General features: G+C 45.1%; 1 protein-coding gene across 1 annotated transcript in view; it reads left to right on the forward strand.

Annotated features, from left to right (window-relative positions):
- LOC126412947 (discoidin domain-containing receptor 2-like) overlaps positions 1 to 20,096 on the forward strand; it is an 813,081-nt gene that overhangs the window by 754,013 nt on the left and 38,972 nt on the right. The window contains exons 11-12 of the mRNA XM_050082842.1: positions 2,217 to 2,364; positions 11,287 to 11,438. Coding sequence (XP_049938799.1) covers positions 2,217 to 2,364; positions 11,287 to 11,438 — 300 coding nt within the window. The remainder of the gene's footprint in view (positions 1 to 2,216; positions 2,365 to 11,286; positions 11,439 to 20,096) is intronic.

The raw sequence follows: 20,096 nt of genomic DNA on the forward strand, positions 1-20,096 counted from the left end.
GGACACACCAAGGTAATGCGGAATTCACCAGTAGATGTCATCAGAGACGGACCCACAATGTAAATAGATGAGAAGCAGTGATAGCAAAATGGTTAAGTCAGTAGAGCTCATTGACCTCGAATGTGGACTAGTCACTGGGTGTCATCGGAGAAACAATGCCACCAGGGACGTTTCCAACACTCCTAAAGCTGACCAAGTCCACTGTTGATGTGATTGTGAAGGGGAAACGCGAAGTAACAACTATGGTTAAACAAGACCAGGATGACCTCATCTGCTAACGGACAGGGACCGTCGACGATTGGTTGTAAGAAGCTCACTAAATCAGCACTTGTGAGTTCCAGAGTGATAGAGCAGCTGAGTTAGTTGGGGGGGGGGGGGGGCTGTGAGTAGGGAAATAAAAAGAGACACACTTGTCGAGCAGCTCTTTCTAAGTCAACATTTCTGTACTCGGGACTGAGAAACGCTTTAGGCTGAGTAAAGAGTGACGGCACGAGACACTGGATCAGTGGAAACGGACGATCCCGACTAACGAAACGCGCTGTATCCTGTGACAATGGGATGATGAAGGTTTGGATATGGCGACTTGCTGCAGAAAGTTACCGGTCAACTGTAAACTACGGGGGAGGAGTTGTTACAGTATGGAGACTTTTTCGTGGTTAAGATGGTTCAAATGGCTCTGAGCACTATGGGACTTAACAGCTGAGGTCATCAGTCCCCTAGAACTTAGAACTACTTAAACCTAACTAACCTAAGGACATCACACACATCCATGCCCGAGGCAGGATTCGAACCTGCGACCGTTGCGGTCACGCGGTTCCAGACTGACGCGCTTAGAACCGCACGGCCACACCGGCCGGCGTGGTTAAGAAAATGCTAAATTTTACAGTGATGTGTATTGAGTACAGTAGAGGAATAGTTGGAAGACGCTGTTTGAATCATCATGACAATGTGCACTGCCATAAAGTAACATTTGAGAGACAATTGTTTCTGGACAAAAAATATAGATACGTGATTAATACAGATGTCGCTGTTTCCCGCTTGCCGTTTTCCATTGCTTGTTCTCTGTCTACTCTACATATTGTAGATACGTCCGCCTGCTTAGCCTGGTGGTAACGTGCTTGCCTCCCATGCAGCGGGACCGGGTTCGACTCCCGTCAGGGTTGGAGATTTTCTCCGCTCGTGGACTGGGTGTTGTGATGTCCTCATCATGATTTCACCCTCATCATCGGCCGCAAGTCGCCCAATGTGGCGCCGACTGAAATAAGACTTGCGCTTGGCGGCTGAACTTCCCCGAATCGGGACCTCCCGGCCAACAATGCCATACCATCATTTCATTTCATTGTAGATATCTAATTTGCAATGCTTCATCTACCTCCCGTTTCCACTTTCGTGATGGTGTCTTCTTCTTCATCCAGATGCTATCCACTGCCACACTCGTTTCGATCAGAGTGTACTACCCATCATTTCAAGATCTCAGTATAAAAGAGCCGTTTTTGTATGAACTGTGTCAATTATAGGTTTCACAACTTCCATTTTCCTTGGTATTTTCCCATTTGTTATGCGATTCAATGTTAATAATCCGCTGCTCCTCCTCCAGTGAACCATTTCCGATGCAAGAAGTCTCCGTTTATTTATTTTGTTAATTTTCCAGGTTTGTGGACAGAAAATTCGTGAAATGGACTGGCCTGCCCAGAATCGTAACCTGACCCACTAAAATACCTTTGTGGTTGGTTGAAACGCCGCCCATCACTACTCTCTCTAGTTCCGATTTTTGAGAAAGAATAGTCTCACATTCCTCCAAAGACAGACACCTCGTTGAAAGTTTCCGTAGCAGAGTTCAAACCGTCGAAGGGCGAGGAGTGGAAACAAACCACATTCATCTCAAAGAATAGGTGTTCGGATATTTTTTTATCGGATAATGTGCATCTCCTCACTCTCGCTGTCGAGTCTGGGTGCCCTCTACACTGTCGCGGCTCCACTGGCGATATGGTAGGGGAAGGGCGCGACAGCAATCCGAGTTGTGGTCCTTAGTGTGCCACCACCGCTGCCTCAGCAGAGTCCCTGCTCCCGTTGTGACGGTACAGGGGCTGACCACCACAACTGGGGTCCCCAGCCGCTTCAGCAGCGGGGCCGAACGAATACCCTAGAAAATTTCAAAACTATCATACGCTTGGAGAGCCTAAAATCACTATTCCGTACGCTGTTGTTGTCCACAGGAGCTGCAAATGCGCGTCAACGTTGCGGCCAACGGGAGGGTGTATGGGCAGCTGTCCCTGGACGACCCCGAGCCGCCGGCGCCGACACATTACCAGCAGCCGCTGTACGGACAGCCGTTGCCGCTCAACGGCGCGCCGTATAATACGGGTGCGTACCTCCTCCGCCTACATGGTTGTCTAGCCACAGTGTGTGCTCATTATACTTTTACGTCTGCAGCCTGTAGAATTTGGCACATTAATAACGAATCGGGCTTGGACTGGGTATTCCTGGGATCAGAAGGAGAAGTCTTTGTAAATAACGTGAGCGTAAACACTTAGCTTTAAATACGTTTGAAACATGCTACTACTGCCGTGCCTCACTGCCACTATTTTAACGTATCTGATACAAATACATTGTATCCATTTTAGTAAGAATTTATCATCATCACTTCCTACTGTTTCAGCAAACGAGTTAAATCTAGCATTAGTATTATGCTGTCATGAGCTTTCAACTCCATCGGACCAGGAGTAGAGAAACGGTGTTGACATCCAATGAGCGAGGAGTACCTAGTGAGACTTTCGATACATTACCCTTCAGTGCCTCAGTTTACTAAGGTATTGAAACAGAATCCCACCCGGAATGAGCTACAAGGACGTTCAGTAAGTAAAGCTCCTAAGGTGATGCTTACAGTCAGTTTCTACTTTCGGTAATGTCTTCAAAGTCAGGCTAACACAGCATATTCTACTAACTCGATGTGTATTTGATCCTGCAGTGCGCCTAAAACGTTGTGTTTGCACAAACTGAACGGGATTTAGCACTCTCTTGTAACCTTTACGATATTCTTAATTAATTATATATCTGCAAGCTCTCTGCAGATAATATGGGGTTTGAAACTTCCTGGCAGATTAAAACTGTGTGCCCGACCGAGACTCGAATTCGGGACCTTTACCTTACGCGGGCAAGTGCTCTACCATCTGAGCAACCGAAGCACGACTCACACACGTTCCTCACAGTTTTACTTCTGCCAGTACCTCGTCTCCTACCTTCTCATTCGGGAAACATACCCCAGGCTGTGGCTAAGCCATGCCTCCGCAGTATCCTTTCTTTCAGGAGAGCTAGTTCTGCAAGGTTCGCAGGAGAGCTTCTGTAAAGTTTGGAAGGTAGGAGACGAGATACTGGCAGAAGTAAAGCTGTGAGGACCGGGCGTGAGTCATGCTTCGGTAGCTCAGATGGAGCCGGCACGGTAGCTCAGCGTGTTCGGACAGAGGGTTAAAAAACTGAGTTAATCGATCATCAAAGAACTTAATCGGATGTCTTACGACGTCCGCCCCGAGCAGATACAACGAACAAACGCGGACAAAATGAGAATTTAAAAAGAAAAAAGATGGTAGAGCTCTTACCCACAAAAGGCAAAGGTCCCGAGTTCGAGTCTCGGTCGGGCACACATTTTTAATCTGCCATGAAGTTTCATATCAGCGCACACTCCACTGCAGAGTGAAAATCTTATTCTGGAAACATCCCCCAGGCTGTGGCTAAGCCATGTCTCCGCAATATCCTTTCTTTCAGGAGTGCTAGTTGTGCAAGGTTCGCAGGTGAGCTTCTGTAAAGTTTGGAAGGTGAGAGACGAGATACTGGCAGAAGTAAAGCTGTGAGGACAGGCGTGAGTCGTGCTTCGGTTGCTCAGATGGTAGAGCACTTGCCCGCGTAAGGTAAAGGTCCCGAGTTCAAGTCTCGGTCGGGCACACAGTTTTAATCTGCCAGGAAGTTTCATATCAGCGCACACTCCGCTGCAGAATGAAAATCTCATTCTGGAATATGAGGTTTGTTCAGTAAGTACTGCAACACATACATTTTCTGAAAGCAGTTTCGTTTTGAGGAGGTTTCCAGTACACCATATTGTCCCCCACTACTTTGGCTGTTTAACATAGTCACCTTTCTGTGCGACGGCCTTACGCTACTTCACTGGGAGGGTCCGTATGCCCGCATGGTACCAACATACTACTCGAAGTCGGAGCCAACGTCTTGCTACATCCATAACTATTTCATCATCCACGTACTGCTTCCCGTGAAATTAACCCTTCATTGAACCAAACTGATGCAAGGTGGAAGGTGCAAGATCTGGGCTGTGGGCGGTAGGAGGGATGAGGAACGACAGTCGAAAGAATTTTTTGAGTTCCTCTCGAGTGCACAGACTTTTTTACGCCTTTCGTCTGCGTGTTCATGGCGACAAGCATGCGCAAGAGTTGTTTCTTCAATTTCCTGGTGGTAGCAAGTAACTGAAAAAGTGTCATGGTGATTTCTCCGTTGGTAAAAGATTCAGGACTAGTTCCCCATTCGGATCTCCGGTAGAAGACATCCAGTGGATAGGTGTCCATGAGAAAAAGACTGAATAACCGACGACTCGATGACATTCTACGACTCGGCGCATGGATTGTCAGAAGTTTGAACACCGTACGGAAGTTCAAAAATCTGAAAAGCTAAATGCTAAGACCCAATCTGCATATAGTTGGTGTAAGTAAAATGAAATTAGAGGAAGGCAAGGATTTATGGTCAGATGAATATGAGGTAATGTCAACAGCAGCAAAATACTGTATAAGAGGAGTGGGATTCTTTATGAATAGGCAGATAGTGAGTTATTGTGAACAGTTCACTAAAAGGGTCGTTCTCATCAGAATCAACAACAAACCAACATCGACAGCGGTATTTTACGTATACGTGCCGACGTCGCGAGTCGAAAATAATGAGATAGAGAAAGTATATGAGGGTGTTTAACGGGTAATTCAGTACGTAAAAGGAGATGAAAATCTAATAGTCACGAGGAATTGGAATGATGGTGTATACGAAGGAGAAGAAGAAAGGGTAACGGAAGAGTACGTGTTTGGTATTAGGAATAGGAGAAGAGAATGACTAATTGTGTTCCGCAGTAAATTTCACGTAGTAATAGCGAATACTCTGTTGAATAATCGCAAGAGGAGGAGGTATATTACGAAAAGGCCGGGCTATACAGTAAATTTTCAGTTAGATTACATAATGGTCAGGCAGAGATTCCGAAATCAGTGATGATGAATAAGCTGATGTTTAAGAGACTAGTAATGAACAATCATTGCCATAGAAGTATGATGCGGGAATATTAAGGAATGAAGAGTTGCACTGGAAGATCTCTGAAGCGGTAGATACGGCGATAAGGAATATCTCAGTAGGCAGTCGAGCTGAAGAGGAATGGACATCTCTTCAAAGTGCAGTCACAGAAGTTGGAAAGAAAACAGTCGGTACAAAGAAGGTAACTGCGAAAAAACCATGGATAACAGTAGTAGTACTTCAGTTGATCAACGAAAGAAGGAATTCCAAAAATGTTCAGAGAAATTCCCGAATACTTTCTAAGACACTTAGGAATGAAAGAGATAGGAAGTGCAGAAAAGCTAAGAGAAAATGGCTGCATGTTAAACTTTAAGAAATTGAAATAGAAATAATCGTCGGAAGGACTGACTTAGCATATAGAAAGGTCAAAACAACATTTAGTGGAATTAAAAGCATGTGCGATGACATCAAAGGTGTAATTTGAGTTCCACTGTTAATTGCAGAAGACAGAGTGGATAGATGGGAGAAGTACACTGATGGCCTCTATGAGGAAGAAGACTAGTCTGATGATTTTATAAAAGAAGAAAAAGGGGTCGATATGGAAGAGATAGGGGTTCCAGTACTAGTATCAGAATTTAAAAGAGCTTTGGAAGATTTTAACATCAAACAAGGCAGAAGGGATCGATAACATTCCATAAAATGTTGCAAAATCATTGGGGGAAGTAGCAAGACAACCACCATTCACGTTGGTATGAAGAAAGTATGATTATGGCGATATAACATCTGACTTTCTGGAAAACATCATCCAAACAATTTCAAAGATTGCGGGAGCTGACAAGGGCGGTAATCATAGTACGATCAAGCTAACAGCTCTTCCATCCAAGATTCTGACAAGAATAATATATAAAAGAATGGGAAAGGAAACAGAGGATCCGTTAGATGAAGGTAAGTTTTGCTTTAGCAAAGGTAAAGACATCACAGAAACAGTTGTGACGTTGCGGTTGATAACAGAAGCAAGTCTAAAGAAAAATGAAGAAACGTTCATAGGATTTGTCGACGTGGAAAAAGCGTTCCACAATGTTAAATGATGCCATGTGCTCGAAATTGTGAGGTAAATAGTGGAAAGCTGTAGGGAGAGACGCGCAATATACAATATGTGCAAAAGCCAAGAGGTAACAAAAAGGTAGTAAGATAAGGACGTAGTCTTTCACCCCTACTGTTCAATCTATGGGTGACAATTTTTGAACTGTATGAAATAAAATTGTCATAACTTCTGAACGGTTTGCATCATGGCATAACGGGAATTAGTATGCATATGCACAAGTGCTTTATTGTTGTCGGCCATTTTCATTGTGACAGGTTTGTCAATAAGCAAATTAGCACATTTTGGTGACTGATAATCCGCATTTCAAAATAGAGAAGTCTCTTCACCCTCAACGGATGACTGTGTGGTGTGAAATGTCCTGTCACGGATTTTCCGTGATCCCAAGGTCACCACCGAACGGTACGTGAAGCTGCGACAAGATGTGGTTTATGCAAGGCGGAGCTCGAACCCATAAAAACGGGAGAGTATTTGATGTCCTGGAGCAGCACTTTTGGAACCGCGTTCTGGCTGTGGGGTACCCACAGTCCACTGGCATGAGCCTTTATTGGCCGCCATGTTCACCGGATCTGAACACCATAAACTCCTTTTTGTGGGGCTATATTTAAAGACAAGGTGTACAGCAATAGTCTCAAAACCACTGCTGAGGTGAAAACAGTAATTCAGCAGGTCATCGACAGCATCGATGTTCCGACACTTCGGCAAGTCATGTAGATTTGCGCTATTCGTCTGCGCCACATCATCGCCAATGATGGCAGGCATATAGAACATGTCATAACTTATATCCGAATATCTTTAGTGACGTTAACATGTTGAATACAGTATGTGCACTTTGTAGTTTGTAACTAATTTACATTTTTTCATATAGTTGAATAATTGCCACCCTCTATAAATCGAAGAAGCAATGACGGAAATAAAATGAAGGTTCAAGAGTGGAATAAAAATTCAGGGTGAAAGCATATCATTGATAAGATTCGCCGATGACGGGAATTACAGGATTAGCGGAATGGAATGTACAGTCTAATGAGTACAGAATATGGATCGAGTGTAAATCGAAGGAAAGCGGAAGTAATGAGAATTAGCAGAAATGAGAACAGCGAGAACTTAACATCAGTATTGATCATCACGAAATAGACGACGTTAAGGTATTCTACTACTTCAGCAGCTAAATAATTCATGACGGGCGGAGCAAGGAGGACATCAAAAGCAGACTAACACTGGGAAAAAAGACATTCCTTGCGAAGAGAAGTGTAGTAGGATTAATTTGTGAAAGAAATTTATTGAGAATGTGCGTCTGGAGCAGAATATTGTATGGCAGTGAAACATGGACTGTGGGAAAACCGAAACAGAAGAGAATCGAAGCATATGAGATGTAGTGATATAGAAGAATGGTGAAAATTAGGTGGACTGATAAAGTAAGGAACGAGAAGATTCTCTGCAGGAGCGGGAAGGAAAGGAATATACGGAAAACACTGACAAGAAAAAGAAGGGACAGGACCGTAGGACGACTGTCAGGACATGAGAGAATAACTTCCATGCCATTAGAGGGAGCTGCAGAGGTAATAACTGTAGAGGAAAACAGTGATTGGAATGCATCCATCAAATAATTGAGGACGTAAGTTGCAGGTAATACTCTTAAGCTGAAGAGGTATGCAGAGGAGAGGAATTCTTGGCGGACAGCATCACATCAGTCAGGAGACTGAGGAACCCTTCACTCCCCCCCCCCCCCCCCCGGCTACGCCCCCTGGAAAAAAAAACACCAATCACGTCAAAGTTAATCGTTGCATCATTAGAGAGGATATAAAATAGAATAGCCTCTTCATGGTCCTACAAGGTCGGCGTCATGCCTTTACCGGCTGATGGTGGAGCATTGAACTTCTTCTTAGGAGAAGTGATGGTGTTGCGCCTCTCCATGGACTGGCGATTAGTTTCCAGTTCGAAGTGATGAACTTACGTGTCATCGCCTGCGATGATATTGTCACGTAAGGCGGAAGTAATTACTCACAAATGGTTCTTCAGTGCTCTTCATGGTCTTCTGCTAGGCGGCGAGGCACCCAGCGAGCACAAGCCTTTAAGTACTGGTGAACGAGTATGTCGTCATTACCAACAGAATCATCCAGTTGAGCATTGACGTGTTTGTGATTCGTCGATCACCTGGAATTAGAGGGTCCGCATGTTCCAACAATGATGAAGTCACAGGTGGCTGCAGCCGGCTGGAATGTGGGAGATCGGACAGGTTCGTGCGACCTTGTTGCGATGATGCCAGACGGCTCACCACGCTTTTGTTCACTGCCATGTGTCCGTAGACATTATGAAGCGCCTATGCATATGTGTGGTGCTCTGGTTTTCACCAAAATAAGCTCAATGACGGCGCTCTATTTGGAATACACCTCCGTTACAGAGACAATTTTGAAGGCTACGCATAGTGCCACTACATGGAAACATAGGGTCTTAGGCGGGCATATTCCCCGTTGTCCCACAACAAATTCCGTTTTTTCCAAAAGAAATTTGTCTAGATGAAAAGTGTGTTACATCACTTACTGAACGCCCTTTGTACATTACGCCGTATTCGTAATAAAGGAACTTCTACATAAAGAATGGAGGATATGAGAGTGGTAAGAATTCTTTTCTTATTGGCGGGAAGACTGTAGTGAAAGATTCTTCCGAGAGATACCCCCACTATACACAGTTTTGATTTTTTAATTGTAGACGTGACTGAAAGAACTGTTAACACGTTTCTCTCAAAGTCCTTCCCCGGCGATGTGATCTTGTGTTTCACATGGAAGTCAGAACACAAACAACGGTTGAAGCAGTGGAAAGATGCTAATTTCCTGCGAATCAGAGTGAAGTCAAAGTTTGTTTCTCTGTCGGTCATGAAGAGATATTTTACCATGAATATCTTTTCGATATCGAATCCATCTACTGCTAAAATCTGGAGCTTTACCTTACCTTTCACCATCTAAATGAAATACGTAAAAATACAATATGAGTAAAGACATTAAAAACATAGTACACATGTGTATGCACGTTGCATCAAAGTGAGGACCTGCCATTTCTGTGTATGTCTATCATCACGTTATGCTTTTTTTTAGCCATTAAGTCCACAAACTGTCATTTCATTGTACTACAGTATTTGCCATGCTGTAACCTCCAAAGGTGTGTCGTAAACTGACAACTGAATCAGCTGATGTCCGTTTTCATACGAGTGCCATGCTATTGCTAACAGATTACTAACATCAGCTGGTGTCCATTTGGTACAAGATGTAAAACATTCACGAGTTCTATCTCACACCTTTATTTTCTAAGTGTACAGGTGTATGTGAGATTCATAACTGAATCTAAGGGAAGTTGAACTGAAAACTACTACTAGAGACTCATCTGCTTTGCATTTTTTTACATCACAACGCAATTTGGCAGCTCTGTATCTTTCTAATATCATATGGCTTGATGACTCAGTCATTAAGAGGATACATATGGTTAGCTTTTGATGGTGAAGTGGTGACAGTTGACCCTTATGATGGCCATAAATTGGGTAACTCCTGTCGTGTACAACACAAAATCAGTTACGTGAACTCGGTTCAGTGTCCATACGCACATGATTGACGGATCCTTGCTGAGGCTGCATCTATTCTAAATTTTTAGTATTGCTTTCGCCGTCCTAGACTCTAGACAAAAATGGAATACAATCTTACCGCCTTCCCAGTGCACGATCTCTTATACTAGGGGTGATTAGTAAGTAATGTAACAAATATTTTCGGCCAGTTTCGGTTATGGATCATCAGTCCGTATAGTTTCAGGAAGGTTCTCATACGTGGCTTCGCTACAAGTAGCCTTCGAAATGGCATTTGTAACGGAGGTGTGATTCAAGCAGTTTCTTTTGGCGGAAATCAGAGCATCGCAGATATTCATAGACACTTGCAGAGTGTCTACGGAGAGCTGCTATTGATAAAAAGCACAGTGAGTCGTCATCGCAACAAGGTCACGCAAACTGTATGATTGACTGCATGCCGGCCAGCCGCACATAGATGTGACTCCTGTAATGTAGGAACGTGCGGACACTCTCATTCGATGTGATTGATGGATCATAAACTCTTCGCTGCTCAACTTGGTACTGCTGACACACTCGTCCACCACTTGCGGTCCTCAAGGGTGTGTGCCCTCTATAAAACTTATGACGCAAAACTGACGTCACATGCAAACATGTGGGTTCCTCGCCACCTAATAGCAGACCATAAAGAGTAACGAAGGACAACCTGTTTGACACAATGGAGGATGCACTCTGCGGGAAGCATTACGTGGATGACGAGGCCATTAATGCAGCAAGACGTTGGCTGCGATGTCGATCAGTGTAGTGTTCTTTGCAGGCATACAACTCTCACAATAAGGCGACGTAAGACCGTCGCGTTGAAAGGAGATGTGGAACATCACAAGGGTGAGGAATAGTATCGTGTAATGGAGCCCTGAACAAAATGGATCTGCTTTCGAAAAAAAAAAAGTGTTGTATTACTTAATGAACCCCTCGTAGTATGTTTCTTGCCATGTATGCTCATCTTCAGCACGGAAGTGTGGTAAACAACAAGAGAGAAAGTAACGAATTGGAAAACGACTGTCGTTTAGGTCTCGTGTCTCGAAAAGTAGCAAGGAGTATTTGCTATTCTCGCTGCTTTCAAAGCCTGTGTCAATGAAGGCACATGCTGTTAGAAGCAACTCCAGTTCGACTTGAGCTACCGCCTTATGGTACAGTGAAATGTTTACATGTGACGTCAGTTTGCGTCATCAGGTTTATAACCAGAACGATATCGTTCGAGCCGTCACACTCACTCTCTGTGACCAGGTGCAGCACGCGTTACGTGCACGTGGTGTCCAGTATCGAGCGCGCGTGACGGTGGGCGTGTGGTTGTGTTGCACAGGTGTTCCGGACGTGGTGTCGCGCGAGTACGCAGTGCCGCTGGTGAGGCAGACGCCGCCGCCGTCGCGACGCCCGCCGCCCTTCGCCGGCTCAGAGCCGCCGCCCGTGCCTCCGCCGCCGGAGCAGTACTACGCCGCCACCGAAATATGCAAGGTAACGTACATTCCACCGTCGATGGCTAATGTTTTTCGAGATTCTCCATTAACTCAAGTAACCCTTCTGACAATTATGTAGAAATCATAACAGTAGCTACATCCGCTTGTATGTACACTGACGGAAAAATTGCAAAAAATAATTAATGCGGAGTAATGGAATTTCGGGAAAACATTTGTCGAGGTCGTGTATTTAAGTGATTAATATTCCAACATCACAGAGAAATTTGAGCGTGAAATAAGCCTGTGTCAATACGGAAAACTGGTACATTAATAACCGGTGTAACCGCCATGGTGTTGAATGTAAGCATGCAAACGTGCATGCATTGTTTCCTACTGGTGCTACATGTGAGTTTTGGGAATTGAGTTCCATGCGTGTTGCATTTGGTCCGACAATACAGCGGCGGTCAATGCTGGTTGTGGATGACGGTGGAGTTGTCATCCGATGATGTTCCACACGTGCTCGATTGGAGACAGATCTGGTGATCGAGAAGGCCAAGGCAACGTGTGGACACTCTTTAGAGCATGTTGGTTTACAACAGCGGTATATGGGTGAGCGTTATCCTATTGGAAACTACCCCCTGGAGTGCTATTCATGAATGGCAGTACAACAGGTTCAGTTACTGGACGGACGTAAACATTTGCAGTCAGGGCGCGGTGAATAACTATGAGAGTGCTCCTGACGTCATACGAAATTGCACCCCGGAGCAGATGTAGGTCCAGTGCGTCTAACACGCAGACAGGTTGGTGGGAGGCGCTCAATTTGCCTCCTCCTAACCAACACTAGGTCATCATTGGCACTGAGGCTGGACCAGCTTTCATCAGTAAACACAACAGACCTCCCCCTCCCCGGCCCTCCAATACGTTCTCGCTTGACACTGTAACCTCCCCCTCACTTATTGACCTTAATGACAGTGAAAAATTAAACCGCGTGTACCTAATGGAAATTTGGGAAAAGCAATCGTCACCGAAGTCAATTTGTCGGTAAAGAGGGAGGAAAGGGTTACATCTAAATGAAAGGAAAAATGCAAATGAAACTGGTGGAAATTAGTTTTGAAAAGGGGTAAATTTAATAAAGAAAGTAAATGTGCGGCCGTTACGTTAACAATTAACTAGCGGTAATTAGATATTTGAGATTTGGGGGAAATTACAGTCGCCAGTCCTAAGGACAATTACTATAGTAACTGAAAAAAGAAAGGTTATTACACATATAATTAGCACTAGAAGCGTGGCAACTGAAGGTTGCCACGTGTAGTGTGAAAACTGAAAGTTTGTCAGAAGTAATAAATTTCGCTACACTCTGACTTAATTTAGCAAAATAATTAATAAAACCGGAAAATCGAAAGTTAATTTAGTGACTGAAGTTAATAGTGAGCTTTCCTTCTGAAGCACATCGAAATTCAGTAAAATACGGTTAGTCTTGGACTACCTCAACAATCATTTCAAAAGCTACTTGAATCTACACAATTTAGAAATAAGAGATTTAACTTTGAACTTGAATTAAATGATTCTGAACAATTAACAATAGTAAAATTTAGTCGTACCAAGCTGAGCTACAGTCACAGGTAACTAAAATACGGTAACAAAACTCGCACTCTTAATTTGTGCTTGTGAAATCTAAATATTGCAGCCAACCATGAATACCTTAACTGAACTTTGAAATTAAAGCAGTGAAATCGAGTGATGCTGGCGTTTGAATTTCAACGACACTCGGGCTCATTTCGGAAAAGGAAGGGACCCTGCTTGGCAATGCAATTGGGACCATGAGCAACAAAGGTTCATGCTAAGTTGCTGTAATTTTGTGATGCAACAATTTTAAAAGTTTGAAAAGCTGAGGTCTGCCATACAGTTCTAAATATTTACGTGCTTCCAGTCTTTTTTGTTGGCTGATTGAAGGTTTGAAGCCGTCGATCGAGGAGGTGGCGACAGTCACTCATTGTCGGCCGTCGCTGTTGCAGAAGCTGGATGTTGGCGCGCCTTCTTCTCGACACGGTCACCAGACGAAACGGGCTCTTAATGTGCGCCAGCTAATGCTTCCCGTCCGCGACACCATGTCAGAAACTATCATCGCAAGTCGAGCGCAATTACATGCTGCCAAACCCCGAAAGCGCGGCAACTCGCGGGAGCTTCACACAACACACCTGCTCCACTGCACCACCCCAGCCAGACTCCCCTCTGCCCGCGCTCCACGCGACAGAGTTAACACTACCAAAGATCCTAAACACTTTGGTTCTCCACACGACCTATAGATGTATTCGTTCGATAGCATAGTTTTCCCTAGGCCAGACCCAGCGTAAAAATACAAATAATATTTACAAAACAAACCAATTATACATCAACAAAAATGCATAAATATATACAAATAGTAAAACAATTACAATATACAAAGACACAGACATGTTATATCTTCAGGTAACAAAATAAGGAAAAAATTTGCAGTGCAATAGATGGAATTAGGAGGATATGCATTTCCGGCGTTACAACACCACTGAAGTCTCAGACGGCGGTGGATTGGTTCAGTTGAATGTACGCTATAGTGCGTCTGACTCGGAGCTGTCCTTGAATTAATCGATTCATAACCGCAGTGTCACTGCAGTGCCAACAGCTGCACACATTGTTGCAGCAGATGCAGTGCGATTAGGCCAGAGCCATACTCCGCTCACGACTGTCTTCCGTCTCGATAGTGCCACGTGGCCGTCCGGAGCACGGTCTTCTCGCGACCATACATTCTTGTGTCCATCGCTGCCAGCAGTTATGTACCGTGGATCTATTCCTGCCAAGTCCTCCTGCAGTACTGCAGAAGGAACATCCAGTTCCTCTTAGCCCTATTACACGACCTCGTCCAAACTCAGAGAGGTGTTGATAATGGCGTCTTTGCTGTCTTAACTACGCCACTGGCTGAAATTTGAATAGAAATCGTGTTTCAGATCTGAAAACACGCCTTCCAACCTTAGTTTGTATCGCACAGCACCTTCTTGGTGTTGCGATATTCTTTCCGTCAGTGTATTAGGCCGCATGAGCGGCATATACCGCGCTGATAAACAGAGAATACGTTGCGATGTGGCCGCACAATACGACAACTTTCCCTTCCCTGTTAGGAAAGATAGACCGTATTTGCTGTGATGTTCTGAGTTTCTCTTTCAGATGTTCTCTTGGAAAGTTGATTCCGAAACATGCTGCACCGGATGTGTTCTGTGTTTAATTCTAAATGGGCTATCGCGTCGTATGATACACCTTTATTTCCTCTTCGGGTCTCCTACCTACGTCACTTTCACTTAGTCATTACGTAAGTTGTAGTATGTGCACTGTTTCCCACAGGACATCTGCAACGTGTATGCTTTAAGTCCACAAGCTGCACTGTATAATTCCCGGTAATCTGCGTTTCGCACCGAGCCCGCCACAGGAGTGCACGATATAGTCAAGACCAGTCTCCTCGAAACTGCTTTTCTCTGGCCCTAATGAAGCTACCCTATTGTAGAGAAATCAAGAAGTTGTCAATAATCGTTACCTGCAAGTTAATTGATGGAAGGTGGGTTACGCCTTAGAGGACTCTACTGTGGTAAAAGTGGTTCTGCTTTTAATAGCTTAGTGGTCATATTGCTGCAATTCAGTACTGAGCACCCTAGGAACATATTACCATCGCCTTTACCATATCGTTATAGTCATAATAATACCCACTGTGATGGTGGTAGTGAGAGTGATAAGACAGGGCTGAACAATGTGCGAACCTATGAATTTGACTATTTATTTGTTACAAACATTCCTCTTGGAGGAACATCCGCAACTGAGCGTTATACCAGAGGTTGAAAGTACTGCTTCAGTTGTAAAGTTCTTTTATTATGACCTGAGCGGTTTCGAGCTCTTATGAGCCCATCGTCAGGTGGCGTAACTTGGTGCTGTGGCCCCCGAGCGCCGTGGTGGACGTGTACTACGCGCGGTGTGCTACCTATGAGAGTAGAACAGGACTCCCTGTTCTATTTACTTGCTAATCACATAAAATTTCAGTTTACAAAATTTCATTAAAATGTTTTTCATTGTGGAGCAATAACCTGGATACGCAAAACAACCAAAAAATTTATTTACAAGATAAAGCATCCTGAAAAATTACAAATGCCCAAGAAATTAAAGAGAAATTTAAACTCATGATGATTGCACAACTCCAAAAAGTAAAGGTAACGATAAACAACAATATTAAAATCAGATAATGATTTAACATTATTAAAAAAACAGAACGCATTGTATAAAATATGTAATATTCAGCAACAGTTAAAATATTAGAACCAGAAAATAAATTATTACAGTGAATGGAAATGAAAACAATCACATAAAATTAGCCGTTAGAATACACAAGAAGCCCGCATCTCGTGGTCGTGCGGTAGCGTTCTCGCTTCCCACGCCCGGGTTCCCAGGTTCGATTCCCGGCGGGGTCAGGGATTTTCTCTGCCTCGTGATGGCTGGGTGTTGTTTGCTGTCCTTAGGTTAGTTAGGTTTAAGTAGTTCTAAGTTCTAGGGAACTGATGACCATCGATGTTAAGTCCCATAGTGCTCAGAGCCATTTGAATACACAAGAAGATCAATATCTGTGAACAGAGCCCGCGGCCCTGATGAGGTTATCAAAACGTGGCATGTGTCGAACAGTCTGTTACTCAGATATGTATGCAATGGTAAGACACAGCCAGTTTCATTCACTGATCAGCGTCACATAAATTTACGATCAAACTTAAAGCTTCTGCTTAGCATCCGTCTCATAAGTATTTAAGAGCAGTGTTAATTAATATAGTCAGTCTCATCCAATCCAGAGCGATTGTATACGTCCACTATATAGTTCTGCCCTCTACTTTATGTAAATACGTCACCGTTTGTGCCACAGGCAGGTTGACAACATTCGCAACAAGGAACGGAGACTGGAGAGAGCTGCTTGCAAAACAGACACACACACACACACACACACACACACACACACACACACACAAGAATACACAGCTAAAGTCCAACTTCAGTCCTCACATTCCAGCCGGCGTGCTGCACACTCTAACTTATTGAAACCACTCCAGACGTACCGCACTTGTTTCTGTCAAAGAGCGCCTGCTCCTTCGCGACCACCCGTCAGTCAACGGCTACCCAACGCTTACTCTTTGACTGTTCCTCTGTCGCTTCTGTTGGTCACCATCCTTCCGTCTGTGATACTCGAGGTTGTGTCTGATGTACAGAGCGGCCTCCCACATTGGCTCCGGACCATGCTGCCGTAGTGTTGCTGTGCTAGCAGCGCCCTCGCTCTTATAGTGCTGGCAAAGCCGCAGCTCTGTTGCCGCGGACTTCTGAGGTCTAGTGAAAGCGCAGTTACCAATAATACATTGATCACCATTCGCTCATTGTCACTGAAAATGACTTCCCTACCACCATTAGCAATCATTCATTTTCCTGCTTTTCAGAGAAATACAATTTTCCTCGTTTGAGATCGTCTATTAAACGTCCACCCTAATAGCTCAATGGTCAGCGCTTTGGAGTGCCACGCACGGGGGCCCGGGTTCGATTCCCGGCTGGGAATCCCCTCAGTGACTGGGTGTTGTGCTATCATCATCATCATCTCACCCCACTGTGCACGCGCAAGTCACCCAACGTGGCGTCGCACTCAATAAGACTTGCACTTGGCGGCCGAAATTCCCGCCTGGGAACTCCCGGCCACTGACGCCATACGTCCTTTCCATTTGTCTATTAAACATCGTCTGTTACCAAACATTGGACACCATAGGGAAAAAACACGAAACATCAGTTTCAACGGATGTTATGGGGAAGCTTGATAACAAACTGAAGTTCACGCCGCGCTGGACTAGCCGAGCGGTCTTGGGCGCAGCAGTCATGGACTATGCGGCTGGTCCCGGCGGAGGTTCGAGTCCTCCCTCGGGCATGGGTGTGTGTGCGTTCGTCCTTAGGATAATTTAGGTTAAGTAATGTGTGAGCTTAGGGACTGCTGACCTTAGCAGTTAAGTCCCATAAGATTTCACACACATTTGAACATTTTTTTGAAGTTCACGCGAAACAAGAGTTTACTTTGACAATACAGGGTGTTTATACACTCATGTTCAGGAGAAACATAACACACTGACGTTAATATTCACAGGACATGTGCATTAGTATGTTCTGTAGAAATGATTAGAATTTGAACCACGTCGGCCTGCGAGTTCAACGTCAACATCGATATCGCGACTCAACACCACCTACCGGTACAATTTGCCTGCGACTCTCGTTGTCGCTGTAGACCGAAGGTAATGAATCAGTGTGACATGAGCAGACGCGCAGGGTGCCTCGCAGACATATGCGCTAACCGTATTGTCAAATCAGTGACTTGGAAAGAGGGCGCATAATTGGCATGAGAGAATGTGACGCATCCGGGAAACTGCTGCTCCTGTGGGCGAAGTGTTTCGGCAGTACAACGGATGTGTGCAGAATGGTTCACGGAAGGCTCTCGAACACGACGAGATGTGTCAGGACGCATTAAACAGAACACCCACCAAGAAGATCGACACTTCATCCGAATGGCATTGCAGGACAGATTTGCACCTTCCTCAGGTCTGGTACAACAGTCAAATAGTGTAACACATTGTACATTATAATGAGTGACAATCGTCACCATTTATTAAGAAATGGGTTATGTGCCCATTGTTCTTTTCTCTACGTACCTCTGACGAATGTGCAGAAACATACAAGATGGCAATGGTGTATGGAACGACATCACTGGCGGCAGTATTGGCATCAGATAGTGATTTCGGACCAATCTAAGTTCTGTTTGTTTGTAACTGGTGGCCGCATTTTGGTTCGCTGCAGATAGGGGGAGCCTGCCAGATCACCAGACTTCTCGCCAGTCGATAATGTGTGGGATATGGTGAAACAAAGCGTTCAGCACTGTGATTCAATGCCAACTGCTGAAGGAAAACTATGAAACCAAATGGATGCAGCATGGATGGCAGTACCGCAGGACGCCATTCGCGCTTTATACACGTCGATGCCGTCACGCATGGAGCAAGTTATCAAGGCCTATGGTAGACCTTGTGCCTGTTGGCAACAGGTCACATGCTGAATCGAGGTGACTGAAGTGCTAATCATTTCTGCAATACATGTCCCGTGAATAGGAACGTCCTATCTCTAGTCAATCAAGATTTTCTGTTTCTTTCTGAACATGAGTGTAAATTAATTTTACAAGAGTAGCCTTTAGTTGTGAAAAGGGCAGATAACTTGCATACGTGTATCGTACAGCTCTGAATGCAGTACATCCTTAATTCTTACTACCGCTTAACGCTGTTAGTTCCCGACGTTCACACTAGGTGGGCATGCCTGGAACAGTTGTTCCAACAGATCGCCTGGAGTAAGTAGCGGTGCAGTGTGTACGCAGTGTTGTTTATGGTTTCGTGAAACCAGTTCAGAGACAGTTCGGAACTAAATGTCGCCAGCCAACACCTCAAACTATTATGAATTTGTACAATTGTTTCACCGAACGTGGCTCTGTATCACCCAGGGTGCGCCAGCAGTCTTTTACGCAGCAGTAACTGAACAAGTTCAGTAGTCTCACATTCGCAGTCCACAGTAGCTGGAAGTGCTTGGATATTATGTAATGCCTCAGTTACAACAGGACATGGGCACAGAAGTTATTTTCCACGAAGATCGCGCGCCTCTACATTATCATCGTGAAGTTGCCTCGTATCTCCGTTGGAATGCGCCAATTTGGATTGGACATGGTGGAACCATATCCTCGCCACCACCGTCACCTACTTTAACCCCACTGGACTTCCGTGTATGGGTTTACATTGAAGACCAAGCGTTTGTTCCTCCTATTTCTGGAAACGTAGATGATCTGCGACAACAGATAACACAAGCAGTTTTCGCCCATACTGAAGACTTGATTCATAGTATTTGGCAGGAGACTGGTTAGTTCCGTGCTGGATGCAACTGCTTCGTGCTAACGCTCGTCTACATACACTCTGGAAATGGAAAAAAGAACACATTGACACCGGTGTGTCAGATCCACCATACTTGCTCCGGACACTGCGAGAGGGCTGTACAAGCAATGATCACACGCACGGCACAGCGGACACACCAGGAACCGACGTGTTGGCCGTCGAATGGCGCTAGCTGCGCAGCATTTGTGCACCGCCGCCGTCAGTGTCAGCCAGTTTGCCGTGGCATACGGAGCTCCATCGCAGTCTTTAACACTGGTAGCATGCCGCGACAGCGTGGACGTGAACCGTATGTGCAGTTGACGGACTTTGAGCGAGGGCGTATAGTGGGCATGCGGGTGGCCGGGTGGACGTACCGCCGAATTGCTCAACACGTGGGGCGTGAGGTCTCCACAGTACATCGATGTTGTCGCCAGTGGTCGGCGGAAGGTGCACGTGCCCGTCGACCTGGGACCGGACCGCAGCGACGCACGGATGCACGCCACGACCGTAGGATCCTACGCAGTGCCGTAGGGGACCGCACCGCCACTTCCCAGCAAATTAGGGACACTGTTGCTCCTGGGGTATCGGCGAGGACCATTCGCAACCGTCTCCATGAAGCTGGGCTACGGTCCCGCACACCGTTATTCCGTCTTCCGCTCACGCCCCAACATCGTGCAGCCCGCCTCCAGTGGTGTCGCGACAGGCGTGAATGGAGGGACGAATGG

Source organism: Schistocerca serialis, chromosome 1, assembly GCF_023864345.2.
Source record: "Schistocerca serialis cubense isolate TAMUIC-IGC-003099 chromosome 1, iqSchSeri2.2, whole genome shotgun sequence".
Taxonomy (NCBI): Eukaryota; Metazoa; Arthropoda; class Insecta; order Orthoptera; family Acrididae; genus Schistocerca; species Schistocerca serialis.